Here is a 17494-nt window from a genome sequence, read left to right on the forward strand (position 1 = left end):
TTCAACATTACTCTAAGGCTATTAATGCTTTTTGTAGGAAAAAATTTAAATTTATTCTCTTCTGACATTTAAATCATTACCTAAGCAATATCGGTGTTCATATAGATTGTTAATACAATCTTAATTTACATTTTTCACACTTCATAAATAAATTGGGATTGTTTGTATACCCCATGTTAAAGCTGTGATTTACTATGATATTTCTATAAACTATGTAGCTATATTTTTTAAATAAAACACACGGCTTACCATAGTTCCTTTATTCAAGGACACCAATAATTTTAAGATATACCATCAATTTAATAATAGCTTTATAGGGAGCAAAACAGTAAGTACTTCTTCAAATGATCACAGCAACCGTAAGATACATCTCAATTTTGAAAGTGTCAAAATGAAAAAAAAAGACTCTAATCAAGGACATACATTAATTATCTTATTTAGAGAGAGGATGCAGAAGAAGTGTTAGACTGTATAATATGGAGTCAGCCTTCTTGGGTTCAAATTTGACTCCTTCTCTTATTGGGTGATCTTAGGCAACTCAACCTGTGCCTCATTTTTCTCTTTGGGAAAAGAAGACCATGAGACCATCTGCGACATAAGGTTGTTGTTACCAGGTCTAAATGAGTTACTGTTCTTAAAGTACTTCAAACAACCTGATATGATAAATGTTATATTAGGATTTGTTAAATATTAATAGTTATCATCATTTTCAGCACCACCACCTACCAGGGCTTACCAAAGCATTTGCTATATTTGGAGGTGAATGATTTCCAATTCAACACCAGTAAAATATTTTGATTCAAAAAAATTTACTAGCAACTGAAATGAGTACTTATATCAAGTTTTTAGAGGAAAAGGAGAGAAAAGGTAAAATAATTGTAAAACCATGATGCTGCTTTCTGGAAGGCAAGTTAGAGAAGCACTTTCTAACCAGGGGTCTTGTGGCACAGGCTTCAGAACATCCACAAGCCCTCTGAAATGAGATGCAAAATTATGTCTGAATGTGCATTTCTTTTGCTGTGCTATCTTTTGATTCTCAAAAAGGCCTGGAATCCCCCCACCCAAAACAAAAACAATTAAGAGTAATTCCATGCAGGTAATCATAGTACATTAAAAGCTAAACATACCAAAATTTAATTTCATTAAAAGATACTGTGTATTCTCAATGATTTTATTCTATTGTAAATAGGTTCAGTTACTTTGACAGGTATGTGTACTTCCAACTTCCTAATCTCAAGTTGCTTAAATATCAAGCATGTTACCATCAGAAACATAAATCCTGGGTTACAAGGAACTCATTCTACCTCTTCCAGTTTTTCATACAGGCCAGAAAAGGAGCTTGCATGCCTTATAAATCTCCAGGTAGATGTGTACTATGGAGCTGAGAAAACAATGAGTTCTAGAATGAGTCATCCCAAACCTTCATGTTTCTTGTCCAATGGCTGGTATTGCTGGGAGATGGCTGACAGCTACTCTGCTCAAGCTATGGCCAAAGCTTGTGAGTAAAGACTGATCCCTTCTCATGAAGACAGAGGGTACATTGGTGGTTACCAGAGGCCAGGAAGGGTAGTGGAGAGGAGGGGATGAAGAGAGTTTGATTAACAGGTACAAATATACACTTAGATATAAGTGATGGATTGGGTATGGTGGCTCACGCCTGTAATCCCAACACTTTTGGAGGGCAAGGCATGCGGATCACTTGAGGCCAGGAGTTTGAGACCAGCCTGGCCAACGTGGCAAAACCCCATCTCTACTAAAAATACAAAAATTAGCCAGGTGTGGTGGCACATGCCTGTAATCCCAGGTACTTGGGAGGGAGGCTGAGGCCCAAGAATCGCTTGAACCCAGAGGTGGACGTTGCATGAGCCAAAATGGTGCCACCGTACTCCAGGCTGGGTGAAAGAGCAAGACTCTGCCTAAAAGAAAGAAAGAAAAAAAAAAAGCAATAAGACCCAGTGTTCCACAGATCAGTAGGGGCCAAGAGCAGTGGCTCACACCTGTAATCCCAGCACTTTGGGAGGCTGAGGCAGGCGGATCACTTGAGGTCAGGAGTTCAAGACCAGCCTGGCCAACATGGTGAAACCCCGTCTCTACTAAAAATACAAAAATTAGCCAGGCATGGTAGTGGATGCCTGTAATCCCAGCTACTCAGGAGGCTGAGGCAGGAGAACCACTTGAACCCAAGAGGTAGAGGTTGCAGTGGGCTGAGATCCCACCAATACATTCCAACCTGGGCGATAGAGTGAGACTCCATCCAAAAAAAAAAAAAAAAAATAGGGTGACTATAATTTAACATTAATTGATTGTGCATTTCATTTCAAAGTAGCTTCAAGAGAATAATTTAAATGTTCCTAGTGTAAAGAAAAGAAAAATATTTAAGGTGATCAATATCCCAATTACCCTTGATTATATTAATGTATCAAATTATCGCATGTACCCTGAAAATACGTATCAATAAAAATAAATAAATGACTGATCCTGGAAGCCATTACTGAAGAGAGTGGAAAGAGAATGAGTTGTGCTTTACACTAAGACTTGAAATGTTTCCTGCATCCATTGTTTCAATATACCATATGTTGTTATCCTTTCAAAGTTTTAGACACGATATTGCAGACAGGCTACAGTCTTTGAAATCAGGTAGTTCTGGGCTCCATTCTTTCTCTGCTGTTTCCTAGATGGTTAGCCATGGGAAAGCTTTTAACCTCTCTGGATTGTAATTTCCTCATAGGTGAAAATACCTCTTCCCTTCAGGGGACTCTGGAGGTTTCAATCTGAAGAAGACCTACCACAGTGGCATCTGTGGATTTTCCCTTGTCCGTACCCATTAACGAATGATTTATCATAATAATGATTTGCCACAACAAATTAAGTCATTGATTTTTACTATTTTATCTTCATATAAAATCTTATGATCTCTCAAAAAGTACTTCCAGATCATATATCATTACTGGAATTATCTATACTCCTAACAAAGATTGTTATGCAGTATTGAGGCAAAAAAATCACAAGTGCTCAAAGTCACTACCAATGACTTATTTCCTACCTTTCCATCTATTGCTAGCTACACAAGTTGCCAATTACTGCCACATCAATTTAAGAGAAAGTGCAAGTATGAAATGAAGCCTATTTGTTATGGTATCAGTATTTAGATGCCACCTAAAATACTCACTATATGTTGGGATATCATGTGCTTTTAAAAAATAGAATCCAACATTGCATATGAAAGCAAAAATGTTTGTGTCTAGATTTCTATAAATATGTCCATCAAAGTCCTTTTGCATAGAGTAAGCATCCTGCCAGGGACATGACTATTTAAGTTCCAATGTACCCAACACTTTATATTATCTCTATTCATGGAAAAACCTGATCCACTGTGTATGTCATTACAGAGGAAGACACTGAGGCTCAGAATGCTCAGAGAATAACTAATGCAAAGATAATAAGTGATAGCACTGTGATTCAAACCCACTCTGAAGCCACAGCCTGTGTCTTTTCCTGGGATCTAATTATGTCACCAAAGTGTGGGGGTTGGGAGGGAAAGGAAGAAATAAGTAAATAAAATATTAACTTGCCATTGAGTTCCTTTGCTAGAATTCACACGAAATTAAATGAATCTACAGTTTCTTTTCCTTCTTCCCAAATAAATATTTTTGAAGTTGGCATCCACAGAGCTTTATTTTATCTGTAGCCATAGCTAACATAGTTTTACACCAAGGATCAGGATAGTAGTTTGTCAGCAAGCAGAGGCAGCGAAGTCAATATTTCTCAAATAAGCTCAGTATGTGTCCCTCATATCTGATCTGACTCACCCTTCCTGGCAGATGCATGCCTCTCTTAATGGCCTTTATCTTCTGGCTGCCATAAGCAGATGAGAACAAAGTAAGTTGGGTGAATTCACAAGGTTTTTGGATTGACCTTGATCAAGTGAGCATGGCTGATTTTGCTTATGACACATGGACGCTGTTTTGTTTTGTATTTTAGTTTTTTGTTTGTTTGTTTGTGGCGACATGGTCTTGCTTTGTTGCCCAGGCTGATCTTGAGCTATTTTTAATTTAAGTAAATATTAGTTACCTTTCACCTATAACCACAATGCTTCTCCCCACTTCCCCTAAACCCAATATGTCAATAATAAGCTTCTGTGTGCTCAAATAAAAGTTAAAAGTCTGACATTATTAATGGCATTTATTTACCTCTCTCAGAGTGGTAAGATAATATCAGCAGGTACTATAAGGCTATCATAGTTTAGAGTAAATAGACCCTTTGCCCTCTCAATGCATTTGAGGAAAACTAAAGTTAATTCAGAGCATGGACTTGGCTCTACGGAAACAGGATACCTAGATGCAAACCTCCCTTCTGGCACACACTCTGTAACCTCGGGCAAATTACACCTGTGTTTCAGTTTCTTCATCTGTAGAATGCAAATAGCAGCATCTAACTCATAGGCTTCTAGTGAGAGTTGAAGTTTATATCAGAATATGCATGGTACATAATTAAGTGCTATGATGTTAGCCATTGATTTCAATTTAAATACAAAGAATAAATGACATGCTTTGCCTGTAAAATAGGTGCCTAAAACGGCGATACATTGGGCATACTGGTATATAATTTGGACCGGTTTCTATTTCTCAATCAATAAAGTCAAGTTTCTAGCAGAGGAGGGTATTGAGTCAGAGCTAAAGCACTCCAGCTTGTACAAAGGGAAAGGGATACTTTGTTCCTTTTTGAGAGGGAATCATCTGGGCAAAGAAAAAGAGAGAACCTCATTCAGAGGGCTACCAGCTGTTCTTCCCAGTTTCTCAATTTTGAAGAGCACAGGCCATAAGAACCCTGGCTAGTGAAGGGTGGTTAAAGAGACTTAGGCCCTTCTGATGACCAATCCAAAAGCTGGGAATCACTGAAGGTGTTTGGTGAGCAATGTGGCACAATTGGTGAATCATTCTGGCTGCTGTAAATGAAACAGATACCAAGACGTTGAAGACAGTGGCAGAGGCTGCAGAAAACATCACAGCAGCCAAAGCCCAAAATAAGTCAGTCCCAGCATTTTGACAGTATATATAGAAAAAGGGAATAGCTGTTATCAGTTCTTTTATTAGGGGGAAAATATCAGTCTTAGAAACAACCTGATGAGAAAGATTTAAAAAGAAACAAAAAAGTAAGGTGAGAGGCTTAAGACCAAGGGAAAAATAATGCAACCACTAAGAGAGGTGAAAGATGGGGAAATGAACGATTGTCAGTTTAAAAAAAAAAAATTCATCAATGCTCCTTGGGAAAATGGCTGATTTCAGGGTTTCAGGTCGGGAGCAGCAGACTATGGACAAGATACACTTAGAATATCTTGTGGCAGAAAAGTAAGAAAGGTATTTGAGTTTACTGGCCATTTAAAAAGTATACAGGAGACAAAGATTAACCAAGCACCAAAAAGGATATTGACTGAAGTGACAGAAACAAATACATTAAGATTCATAAGTTCTTAATGACACTTAAAAAAGAAAAACTCACTGGTTCTCACTGGAGATTGTTAAAGCACCAAATCATTACTCTGATTTGGTAAAAGGAAAAAATTAAGACTTTTCCCTGTCTATCCTGCACATTGTGAATTTCAGGAGACCTAAATAATTTATGAGGGAAAGTTCTTTATAGACCGAATTCCAATTAATAAATGCAAGAAGAATGATGGATTTAGATCATCACCATTTTGCAACCCCTAATGAAAAGGATCTAGGCTACAACGATCTGTGATACTAAAATCATTAAGTAGAAGGCAGACAGCTCAGTGACACTACCTAAACTCACGAATCAATTTTTCCATCTCAAAAAGAGAGATATCCAGACATTATGCGTCTCATGATGTGATGCAATAGATGTTACACAGCACCATCCACGAAGGTTACTTGTCTTTGAACCTGAATCTAATCAAAACTCTATATCTAACTGCCAGATCACAGGAAACAGAATAGAGGAACAAGCTAAACATCACCACAAGGAATCAGTCCAGACAGTAGGATGTTCTACAGCACAAATGAACCACTCTCTTCTGCAAATCACTGGCATGAAAAAAGGGAGGGGAAGCTGTTATAAAATAAATTAGATTTAAAATCCTAACAACTAAATACAACATGTGGACCTCGTTTAGCTCGCATTTCCAACAATCATAAGTAAAAAGACAACTTTGAGAAAATTTGAATATGGAAATTATATTTTTAAATTATTAACATTTTAGGTGTGAAAAAGGCAAAGTTTTGCTGTTGTTTTTAATGTCCTTATCAGGATCGTAAACTGAAAAATTTGTGAGTAAGACAACATGATGTACGGAATTTTGTTTTAAAATGCACTAGCCCCTACAAAAGTGTATGGAGGGGGAAAATAAATGAAACAAGACTGGCAAAATGCTAATAACTGTTGAAGCATAGGTGTTCATTATACCATTCTCTCATAATCTCTGTTATACAATTTAAAAAATTAAAGGGTTTTGTCAGGAACTCAGGTTGTGCATTACTTTGCTACTGATTTTTAAGAGGTAGTTAGGGCCCTCCCACAATGTACAACTTAGTCTTTCCCTCGTTTGTCTTAAAGAAGTGCAAAGAGTCTTAACCAGTATGCATGCTGAATTCAACACAACTAGAAGTGACTGAACTGAGGAACCAAGGAACTCAGGCATATTAACCAAATGGCAGTTTGATTTTTTCCTAGTAACAGATAGTCTACAACGTAGTGAGACCCCCAGTCTCTAAAAGAAATAGGAAAAAAAAATTAGCCAAGCATGGTGGTGTGTGCCTGTATCCCAGCTCCTCAGGAGGCTGAGGTGGGAGGACCGCTTGAGCCCAGAAGGTTGAGGGTATAGTGAGCTATGATCACACCACTGCACTCCAGCCTAGGTGGCAGAACAAAACCCTGTCTCAGAAAAAAAACAAAACAAAACAACAACAACAACAAAAGCCTATAATGCACCTGGGTTGAGCAACACAACCCACAAAGAACTTTGTTAATGTCAGTTGATGTCAGATTGTTCAGGTTTGTGGGAGCCCAGGGCAGCATGGATAAGGACCACACATATTCCTAAATCAGATCTTGGTCAATATAGGAGATGAAAACTCAACTAACTTATGTAATGCACAAAGCTGTGTCTTTACTAGTGGTAATGGATTTCTGTTAACTTATCCCTGAAGTCACGCAGCTCCAGTCTGGAGGTATGGCCCATGAGACACAAAGCTGAAGGTCTAGAAAAAGATCCAAGCCATGATTTGTTTGCATTAGCATCACTGCCCAATCCAAGGTGGTTAACCAGACAATCCCAGATGCTAACAAGTCACCAACCAACCAGTCTGATACATATTCTACTTGTATCTCTCTTTCTTTCAAACCCCCTGTGTTAGATGCACTGTTAAGTGTATGCCCCCTACAAAATTCTTATGTTGAAGCCCTAACCCCAAACATGACATTATTTGGAGATGAGGCCTTTGATAATTATTTAGGGTTAGACTAGGTCATGATGGTGGGGCCCTCATGATGGGATTAGTGGCCTTATGAGAAGAGGGAGCCCTCTCTTCCTCTGCATTTACCAAGGGAAGGCAATGGGAGGATATACGAGAAAGTGGTCATCTGCAGGCCAGGAAGAGAGCCCTCACCAGAAACCTAATCAGCCTACACGTTGCTCTCAGGCTTCCCAGCATCCTGAACTGTGAGAAAATACATTCCTGTTGTTTAAACCACCCAGTCTATGGTATTTTGTTATGACAGCCTGAGCTGCCTAAGACAAGTTCATATTTCACTTGTTTTTCTCCTTCTTTCAACCCCCTTCCTACTCCTTTGATGGGGAAGATTCCAAAATCACAAAGGTAGTTCCAATGCAGAAGAAAGGGGAAATAAACAGTCAAATAAATAGTCAAAAAGTATGGGTTTCCAACACTGGAAAAACTGACAATCAATCTTCCTTCAATAAAAACTGGTTATGCACTTACAAAATGTGTTTGGAAAGTCCCAAAAAGAAATAATACAGTATTAGACTCAAAGAGGGTTAATAAAGCATACATTATTTGAGGTAACCACATTCAGAGTAATTAAAAAATAAAACTAAATAGGTATATTGACAAGGTATACAACACCATCCCAGGCAGCAAGAAACATGAGTATGAATGCAAATAAATACTATAGATCTATTTATACAGAAACCCTCAGCAATTCTTGTCGCAGACTGCCTGGCAGCCCTCATGTCTTCAGTATTCTGTGCCATGAAAAAGTAACCGTCAAGGATAATAGAAACATAATTTGACCTACTTTTCCCTAGATTCCTGCAAAGTCTATAACTCCAGTTCTTGTTTATTCCGACACCACATCTTGGGGACACATTTCCTCACTTACTTTGCAGGCAATCCTAAATGCCACACATGTTAAGGTCACTTGTGGGCAATTCCTAAATTCTCTGGGTCACCGACCTTAAGAATGTCCCATCACACACAGAGAATCCTCAGAACATCTTCTGAGATGGACCTGGGATGGACCATTTTCCACCTGAGATGGAAAATGCCTAGGAAAAGAGAGATGCAGCCTCGAGAAGCTGAAGACCTACATCAGTTCAGACCCTTCCCTACCCAAAGGAGGGCTCATGAAAACAAGTGGTTATCCCTCACTCTCACATTTACACAAACCCATCCCTGAAAGAGCTAGAAGTCTCCCAGTAAGGTCTTGTTTTAAGTCAGACAAGACTGAATTTTTAAAATTACAGCCAAACGGGAAAGAAAAACCACATTGATGCAGCTTCTCATTAAAGACCACTTAATAATAAATTTTTAAAAGATGAGTAGAACCCACCAAAGGTGCTGCCAAACCCTGGTGAGCAGGGAAATCTGAGTAAGTCAGCTCTGTGTCCTGAGGCCCTGGCGGGGCCTCCTAGGTGGCTTCTTAAAGATCCCAGGAGACAATCAGCAGACCTTCCTGCTTCTCTTAAAAATACAAAACATGCCTGACCTGCTCAGGTCATTAGATGCACTTAGAACTCAATGAGGGACACTCCTTCACCAGGAAATCATATGTGAACACACCATCAGGAAGTCAATATTGAAGGTTCTTGGGGGCGTGCACCCTCCTGCTCAAGAGGGTGTCCAGGAGTATTAAGTGCTGGAGACACCGGAACCCAGGAACTGGAAGCTCACCCAAGAGCTTCCGACTCCTGGGTCTCCCCCTCGGCGGTGGAGACCACCAAAACCAGTCTCGATGCCCAGAGCTTGCAAAAGGACCTCCAAAACAAGCACACACGTCGCATGCGTCCTGCAAACAGGGATGCCGCTCGTGGGGCCTGAAGCTTGCGGTTGGGACAGGGCTGGCTGGCTGTTGGACGCTGGACACCTGCAGCTTCCCCTCCGAGAAGAGGCAAACAAGCTCGTCTTCAGCAGATGCCCGGTCCCGCAGCCTGAATCTGGGGACCCTGAGGTTAAGTCAGGTGCAGCTTGGTGGGGGGGGGGGGGGGAGGTGTGGGGGCGGGGGAAGCCGTCGCTCAAGGGGTGGCACCTCAAAACCCGCCGTCCCGGGCCCCTCTTCAGCCGAGTCCGGCAGAAGGGCGTCCCTTCCGCCACCTCCCCAACTTCCAGACGCCCCCCTCAGCGGCCCGGGGGGTGGGCGCGGGCTCCACGTGCGCGCCGCCCGTGCCCACTCGGACAGGGCCGGGCCACTCACCCGGCCCCCAGCGGCGCTCCGCTTCCTCCGCAGCGTGAGCCCGCTCCGCAGCAGCGCGGGCAGGTCCCTCAGCCGCGGCCGCAGCGACGCCGGCGGCTGCTCGCGCTCGGGCTCCCGGGCGCTGGGGCTGCGGCGCAGGGGGCCGTCTGCCGCCACCACCGCCGCCGCGGCGGCCAGGGCCGGGCTCTCGCACGGCGGCTGCATCTTGACGGAGCCCACGGCCATCCTCATGCCCTGACGGCGCTGCGGCGCCGGGGGCTCCTCTCCACCGCGCTCGCCTCCGCGCGCCGTCCGCGCCTTCGCCAGGAAGCAAGAGGGCGCGACTGCGGCTCGGGCGCGGGGCGCGCTGCCAGCCGCTGCCCATTGGCGCGCGCCGCGGCCCCCGCGAGGCTCAGCCCCGCGCGCCTCCCCTCCCCTCCTCTCTCCTCCCCTCCCCGCCCAGGTGCGCCGGCCCCGCCCCGCCCCGCCCTTTCGCCTGCGAAAGCTGCCTGGGACCTGTCCCCCTCGGATCTCCCACTCGGGACCTGGGAGGAAGAGGGCACCTTGGGCACCGGCTCATCCACAGGTGCAGAATTCCCAGAATCTCCGGCAAACCCGCTCTTCTGTCCTGTCCCTGTCCCCCTATCCCTTAGGCTGAAAAATCCTGCTTCACTTCGAATAGCCAGGGTTTGACTTGGACTTCAACCAAGTGTGCTGGAGAGTCGTCCGCCCTCCCGCGCGTTTTGCACAGCCGGGCCCCTCATCGTAATCTTTACTCCTAGGAACTGTTTTGGCCAAGGAACTTCAAAATAGACACGCTACAAGGCAAACACCATGAGGCAAAATTGCTTTGCGCCGACCCTTCTTGGCACACGCATCCTTAAAGGACGAAGGGAGAAAACTTGTTGGTCATGATAGGTGTTGAGCAGAGTAGCTGCAAGTCTGGTGACCTGAAGGTGAATCTCTGTTAGCATGTCAGAACTTGACCTTCCCTGAAAGCCCGCTGCTGTGATGAATGTGCTTGGTGAACTGTAAAGGCCTGCCGTGGTGTGAATCATTGTTTACACCCTTCCAGGAGGCAGGAATTCTGGATCATTGAGAGTGAAACTATTCCAGCAGTGCCTTAAACGCCAGGGAGTGTGAATGTTCACATCTCAGCTCAATCTGTCTTCAACAAGGGCCAGCCAAGGTTTTGACTTCTCATCAGTGGGGCGCTGGGATCCCCATCTTTGTCTAAGACTTACAAAAGTTGAATAAGCTTATTCACATTTTTAAAAAATGACAAGAATCGTAGGAGGTCAGGGTCCAGAGTTGGTTTACCATTGTGCCCTCAGCCACTCACATGGTAGGTGCTTGGCAAATATGTATAAAAACATGCCATGTAACAAAAAACGAGGAACGAACTGTGACCTCTGCCCTTAAGGAAGGTAAGATTTAACCTAGGAGTAGACAAACATCCAGAAAAACAAAGATATTGCACTTGTACTCTTGCTAATTGCCAAGTAAGTGTAGGTAAGACCACTTCAGGCCACAGGAGAGAGAAATGCTTCTGGCCTGGGATGGGCAAAGCTAAATCCACGAAAGGAAGGAAGTTTAAACTGCACCTTAAGGGTGAGCGGGGAAGATTCAACCAGGCAGAAGGAGGGTAGGTGTCCTTCCAGTAAGGCAGAAAGACATGAGGCCGGGCGCGGTGGCTCACGCCTGTAATCCCAGCACGTTGGGAGGCTGAGGTGGGCGGATCACGAGGTCAGGAGATCGAGACCATCCTGGCTAACAAGGTGAAACCCTGTCTCTACTAAAAATACAAAAATTAGCCGGTCATGGTGGTGGGCGCCTGTAGTTCCAGCTACTCGGGAGGCTGAGGCAGGAGAATGGCGTGAACCTGGCAGGCGGAGCTTGCAGTGAGCCAAGATTGCGCCACTGCGCAACAGAGTGAGACTCTGTCTCAAAAAAGAAAAAAAAAAAAAGAGAGAAAGACATGAGAAAAACACAAAGGTGGCATCACACAGAACTCACTGGGCACTGAAAATATGCCATGCTAGTGAAGGGAAAGATGACATAATGAAGAAGTAAGAGAAAATACCAGAATGGATGCTAGTAACACACTGCAGAAGGCCTTAAACCCTGTCACCTTAAGCTGTGTGTGTTAACTGGAAAGGACTTTATAATAGGACTCCATAGTCCATTACAGTTTCCAAATACCTATCACATGCATTTATCCAAGGCTGAAATTGCATTTGTATGTTACCATGTCAGACTCTATCCGTTTTTACAGTGTTAAGATATTGCAGCTCCAGTTGGTAATTGGTCATTGTCTTGAGCCCCAGAGTGCCACTCACCCCCATACCTCCAACTTCCCCATGACATACAACTAAAGGGTGAACACCTGGCCCACTAGAAGCCCTCCAGGACACTCAGATTAGTGGGTGCTTGTGCCCCATCACTCCAATGACAACATTGAATCATACCATGAACTTACTCTACTCCAAAGTAGAACACGTGTTCCGTCTCCCGGTCCAGGTTGCTGGTCTTCAAACCCGTTCACACAGTTGCTCAATGCAAGGCCAACATTCCTTAGATTCTATGGGACAAACCAAGCGTCTAAAGTTCAAGAAGGGCCTTTGGAAAATTGGTTTAGGTTAAGGTGATAAATGACAAATGCCATTTAGCTTCAGGATAAAAATAGGCAAACAACAGGGAATAGTAGGATGTGTACACAGAAGAGCCACGTCACTGTTTAACTCAAATCAAGCAACCTTTATATTCACTGTGCCCTGTCTGGAATGAGAGTCCTCTGCAATGCTGTCCAACAGAACTTTCTACAATGATGCACATTTTCTGTTATCTGTTTTGCAGCTACTAGCCACGTGTGACTGCTGAGCACTTGAAACATGGCTAGGGTGACTGAGGAACTGAATTTTTAACTTTGTTTAATTTTAATTCATATAAATTTAGATAGCAGCATATGGCTAGTGGCTACCATGTTGGATAGTGCAGTTCTAGAAATCCACATTTCTCTCAGTCAGTGTCTTCAGTTTTTAAATTCAAATGTCACCATTTCAGTGAGGCCTTCCATGACCATGTGATTTTAAATAGCAGTCTTTCCTATCCATTCCTTTCTTCATCCCCTTCCCAATGCCCCACAGAGCTTACCACCATCCATATTCTATATATTTTACTTATTTATTTTGCCTCTTGTCTGCCTCCCCACAACTAAAATGTATGTGACATAAGGACCGGGCTTCTTTTCTCTTTTGTTCAGTGTCTAGAACACATGAGTTGAATAATTGAATTATTTCATATATAAGAACTAAGTTTTTCAAACAGCTTAATCTGGATTTCTATACAAAATCTGATTTTGCAGTATGAAAGCTTATAAAAATGTAAATCATATAAAAATGCATTAGAATGAATAAGATCTACTGTTGGTAGCACAATAGGGTGACTATAGTTAAAAATAATTTACCGTATATTTTTAAATAACTAAAGGAGTGGAATTGGAATGTTCCTAACACAAAGAAATGATAAATGCTTCAGGTGATGGATAGCCCAATTACCCTGATTTGCTCATTACATATTCTATGCCTGTATCAAAACATCACGTGTACCCCATAAATATGTACAACTATGATTTACCCATAATAATAATAAATTTTTTTTGAGATGGAGTCTCACTCTGTCACCAGGCTAAAGTGCAGTGGCACGATCTTGGCTTACTGCAACCCTCTGCCTCCTGGGTTCTAGCGATTCTCTTGCCTCAGCCTCCTGAGTAGCTGGAATTACAGGCACGCACCACCACACCCAGCTAATTTTTGTATTTTTAGTAGAGATGGGGTTTCACCATATTGGCCAGGATGGTCTCGATCTCCTGACCTCATGATCCGCCCGCTTTGGCCTCCCAAAGTGCTGGGATTACAGGCGTGAGCCACTGCGCCTGACCAAAAAAATTTCTTTTAATGTAAATCATATTTGTGCCAACCACACAAGTCAACGAGACCACTTGCCAGCCACTTGCAATTTTTCCTACAGGATGGGGTACCAGAGCTGAATTTTACTTAAGAGAATGAGATCATCAAAGTCAAAGTGTGTGTAAAGACCCATGGTAAGAAAACACAAATTTTAAGGGCTATTGGCAGGATAGCGAAATTGAAGACCAGGAAGATAGCTCTGACAATGAGCTAGCTACAAAGTGATGAGGGCCTGAATTCATTGTGGCAATGGAAACAGAAATGAGGGGTTAGATGTTAGACAGTACAAAAGAAGGCTCCTTGGGCATAGGAGCAGTAGAAAAATACTTCAGATGGTGTTGTGGATTATATCGTCCAAAGATGGACAGTTCAGCATCTCCTATCTTCCAAGCTGTTTGCAGTGTGATCTTGCCACTCCCCCGTAAAGAGATGGAGTTTCTTTCTCCATCTCTTTGAATTTGAGCAGACTTTGTGATACAGGAGTTAAGAAGAAATCACTTAGGCAAATAGTAAGGGTATGAGAGTCCTTGGAAAGACTTTCCTTTATAATGAAAAGCAGTACCAAATCATTTTCTAGCAAAGAGCAGCCTGTAAAGTCGAGCTGCAGATATAGACAAGCAAGCTGGGAGCTTGCACAGGTGAATGCCAGCAGGAACTAGGGTGTAAACATATTCAAGATGGCGGCTCCAACTTCCTTTTTCTCCTAGCCATGTGTACAGTGAGGAGCAGACAAGATGGTGCAGGCCAAAGGGAGAATTCATTTGCATAATAAGATTAGCATGGGGCGACCAGTCTTCCCCACTTGCTATGTAAACGTCACACCTGATCGAACCAGTCTGTGAGCCCTAGGTAAATCAGACACTGCCTCCTCAAACCGAACTATAAAATCCGGCACATCCACCGCCAGCCAGTCTTTTCTGCTGGGAAGACCCCCCTTCTCTCTATAGAGAGAGCTGTTTTTCTTTCTCTTCTCTCCTGCCTATTAAACCTCCACTCCTAAACCCCTCATGTGTGTTTGTGTCCTAAATTTTCCTGGCACAGGAGGATGAACCCTGGATATATACCACAGACCATGTAGCCATTTCACTTGTGAATGATCTGGCCAATAGAATAAATAGAGGTGACTTCACCTGTTCTGTAAATAGCCCTTGGTTGGCCTGGCAGCTTCCACTTCCTGCTGTCTTGGATTGCTTGGTCTTGGGATGTGCCTACTCAGAACCCAGCCTCCTTGCAGGGAGAAGCCCAAGCCACATGGAAGCCCTGGGGAGGTGATCTGGCAGCTGAGCTCCCAGTAAACAACCAACATGAATTGCTGCCAATTTGGGAGCTACTTTGGACACAGTCCAGCTGAGCCTTCAGATGACTCCTGTACTAGTGATGTCTGACTGCAATCGTATGTAAGGAGCTCAAGAAAAAACTACCTAGCTAAGCCCCATCAACCCACCAAACTGTGAGAGATGATAAAGTGTTTGAAGCCACTAAGTCTAGAGGTATTTGTTACGTAACAATAGATGACCAGGACACATGGCTCAAAAAATGTGAAGAGCATACTCCGTTGTGAATGAAAAGGATGGAAATTTATATCCATTTTTGTACATGCATGAAGAAACTCTGGAAACTTTTTCAAGTCGTTGGAATTGGGCACGTGGGGAAAGGAAAGGTGGGAGATTTTGCATGTACCACTTTTTATATTTTTTTGTTTTTTAGAACATGTGAATATATTACCTATCTTTAAAAATAAAAATTTTAAAAATGGCTCCAGATTTAAAGAAGTCAAAGAGGTAAGGGAAGCTGGTTTTGAGGGTTTAGTTTTATATAGCAGTTATACCAACTAAAGGGTGATCAGATGAAATTCCCACCAGCAAGAGGAGGAGGTGAGCTAGAACTGAAAAGAAAGGACTGGAGAGAGACAAGCAAGCTGGGAGCTTGCACGAGTGAATGCCAGCAGGAACTAGGGTCTAGACATGTTCAAGATGGCGGCTCCATCTTCCCTTCTCTGCCAGCCATGTGTTCAAAATCACAATGGTAAACGGTGGAGCTAGACCAGGGTGCTCAGGGGATAGAGGAGTAGCAGGGACACTCTGTCCCTTGCTAAGCTTGAAGAACATGCTGCAGGTGACTTTCCATCCCCAGTTGTATGGAATTTGGGTCACTGACTCTTATGGCTTCTCTCATTTAATTTTTGTGTTCCTATACAATTACTAAGAATGCTGAGGAAATCACCTGTGAGCTGGTCTTTCCCTTGTGTCGTTCCATGCCCTGCCTACCTGTCTTCTTTTAAATGTATAGAATGCACATCAGCCTAATGAGTCTCCCAACACCACAGCTGTTAGGACTTTGATAAGTCCTCTTTGGAATCCATCTCTTCCCAACATTTCCCATTTTTAAATTTACCCCCATTCAAGATGTTTTGCACTGGTTTAACAGCTCTCAAAAACAGAAAACTTGCATATAATTTTGTCTCTCTATTCAACCCTGCCAACCCTCCAGAATGTAATCGCCAAAATGGATTAAATATGAGCACAACCTTCCCAAGGGCTAAGCTGGTTTTTGAGGGTTTCGTTTTATGTATACACACACACACACACACACACACACACACACACACACGTGTGTGTATATATATAAATATGTATATATGTATATATATAAATATGTATATATGTATATATGTGTATATATATGTGTGTGTGTATGTGTATGTGTATATATATATATATATATATATATAGCAGTTATACCAACTAAACTAAAGGGTGCCCAGATGAAACTTCAACCAGCAAGAAGAGGAGGTGAGCTAGAACTGAAGAGAAAGGACTGGAGAGAGAGAGATGCCAGTGTTCAAAATCATGATGGTAAACAGTGGAGCTAGACCAGGGTGCTCAGGGAATAGAGAAGTAGCAGGGACACTCTGTCTTTGCTAAGCTTGAAGAACATACTGCAGGTGACTTTCCATCTCCATTTGTATGGAATTTCAGGCAGTGACTCTTATGGCTTCTCTCATTTAATTTTTGTGGCTTCTCTCATTTAATTTTAAGAGAGCAAAAAGCAGATCCTTGCAGGAGAAACCCAAGTCTTCCCGTGCTGCCTCTGCTGAGAATGCCAGACAGAACGGTTTGAGTACTTGATACTAACTCTATTTTTATGTTATCTTATGGAATGAATATGCAATTGAGAGAAATGTAGCAAAATAAGGAAACATGTTTCCAACCTAAAAATGTTAAGCCTTATTCATTTTATTTCCGTTTTCAAGAATCATAAATGTAACTATCTGCTATCAGACTGTTCACGACAAACCTGTGTGACACTGTGCTATTATTTTTGTAGTACATCACGCACTATGCATCATGCAAATATCCCCCTTGGGGATGATAAACCTTCTTTATATTATTTGCATTGGTGGCTCCAGCCAGAGACAGTGGCTGATAGGCATGGGTGCCAGATGGGGGCTCCTCCCTATAAGTTCATCTTCTATTCATTCACTAATAATCTTGAAAAAAAGTCTGTCTGTTCATGCCATTTCATATGCTGTTTACTACCACCATCCTGGAAATTTCTTTTTTAAAGTCAGTTGTGCAAATTCACCAGGCCCTTTAGTACTTAGGACATTTTTGAAAAAAAAAAAAAATCTATGTGGTTTAATGCCCAAGAAGACAGAGGAAAAGGGTGATAAGAGAACTAACTTAACCAACAGACAGCAAGAAAGCCAAGACAATGGTGTCCCTTCTTTGCTTGTGGAAATCTACTCATCCTTACACAGGTCAAACAGTAGCTCCTCCTAGAAGCCCTCTCTGTTCTTTCCATTTGGGATTAATCCTTCCTTGGTAAACCTCAGTATTTACCTAAAATTATGATTCCACATTTACCACCCGTGTTAT

The 17494-nt window shown here is 42.6% G+C and overlaps 1 protein-coding gene across 1 annotated transcript in view; it reads right to left on the bottom strand.

Moving 5' to 3' along the window:
* The window catches only part of RAPGEF5 (Rap guanine nucleotide exchange factor 5), a 237584-nt gene extending 227590 nt beyond the window's left edge, over nt 1-9994 (bottom strand). The window contains exon 1 of the mRNA XM_031013080.2: nt 9670-9994. Within this exon, the coding sequence (XP_030868940.1) occupies nt 9670-9900 (231 nt within the window). The 5' untranslated portion in view covers nt 9901-9994. The remainder of the gene's footprint in view (nt 1-9669) is intronic.
* Between the last annotated feature and the right edge of the window lie 7500 nt (nt 9995-17494).

This window comes from Gorilla gorilla, chromosome 6 (assembly GCF_029281585.2).
Source record: "Gorilla gorilla gorilla isolate KB3781 chromosome 6, NHGRI_mGorGor1-v2.1_pri, whole genome shotgun sequence".
NCBI lineage: Eukaryota > Metazoa > Chordata > Mammalia > Primates > Hominidae > Gorilla > Gorilla gorilla.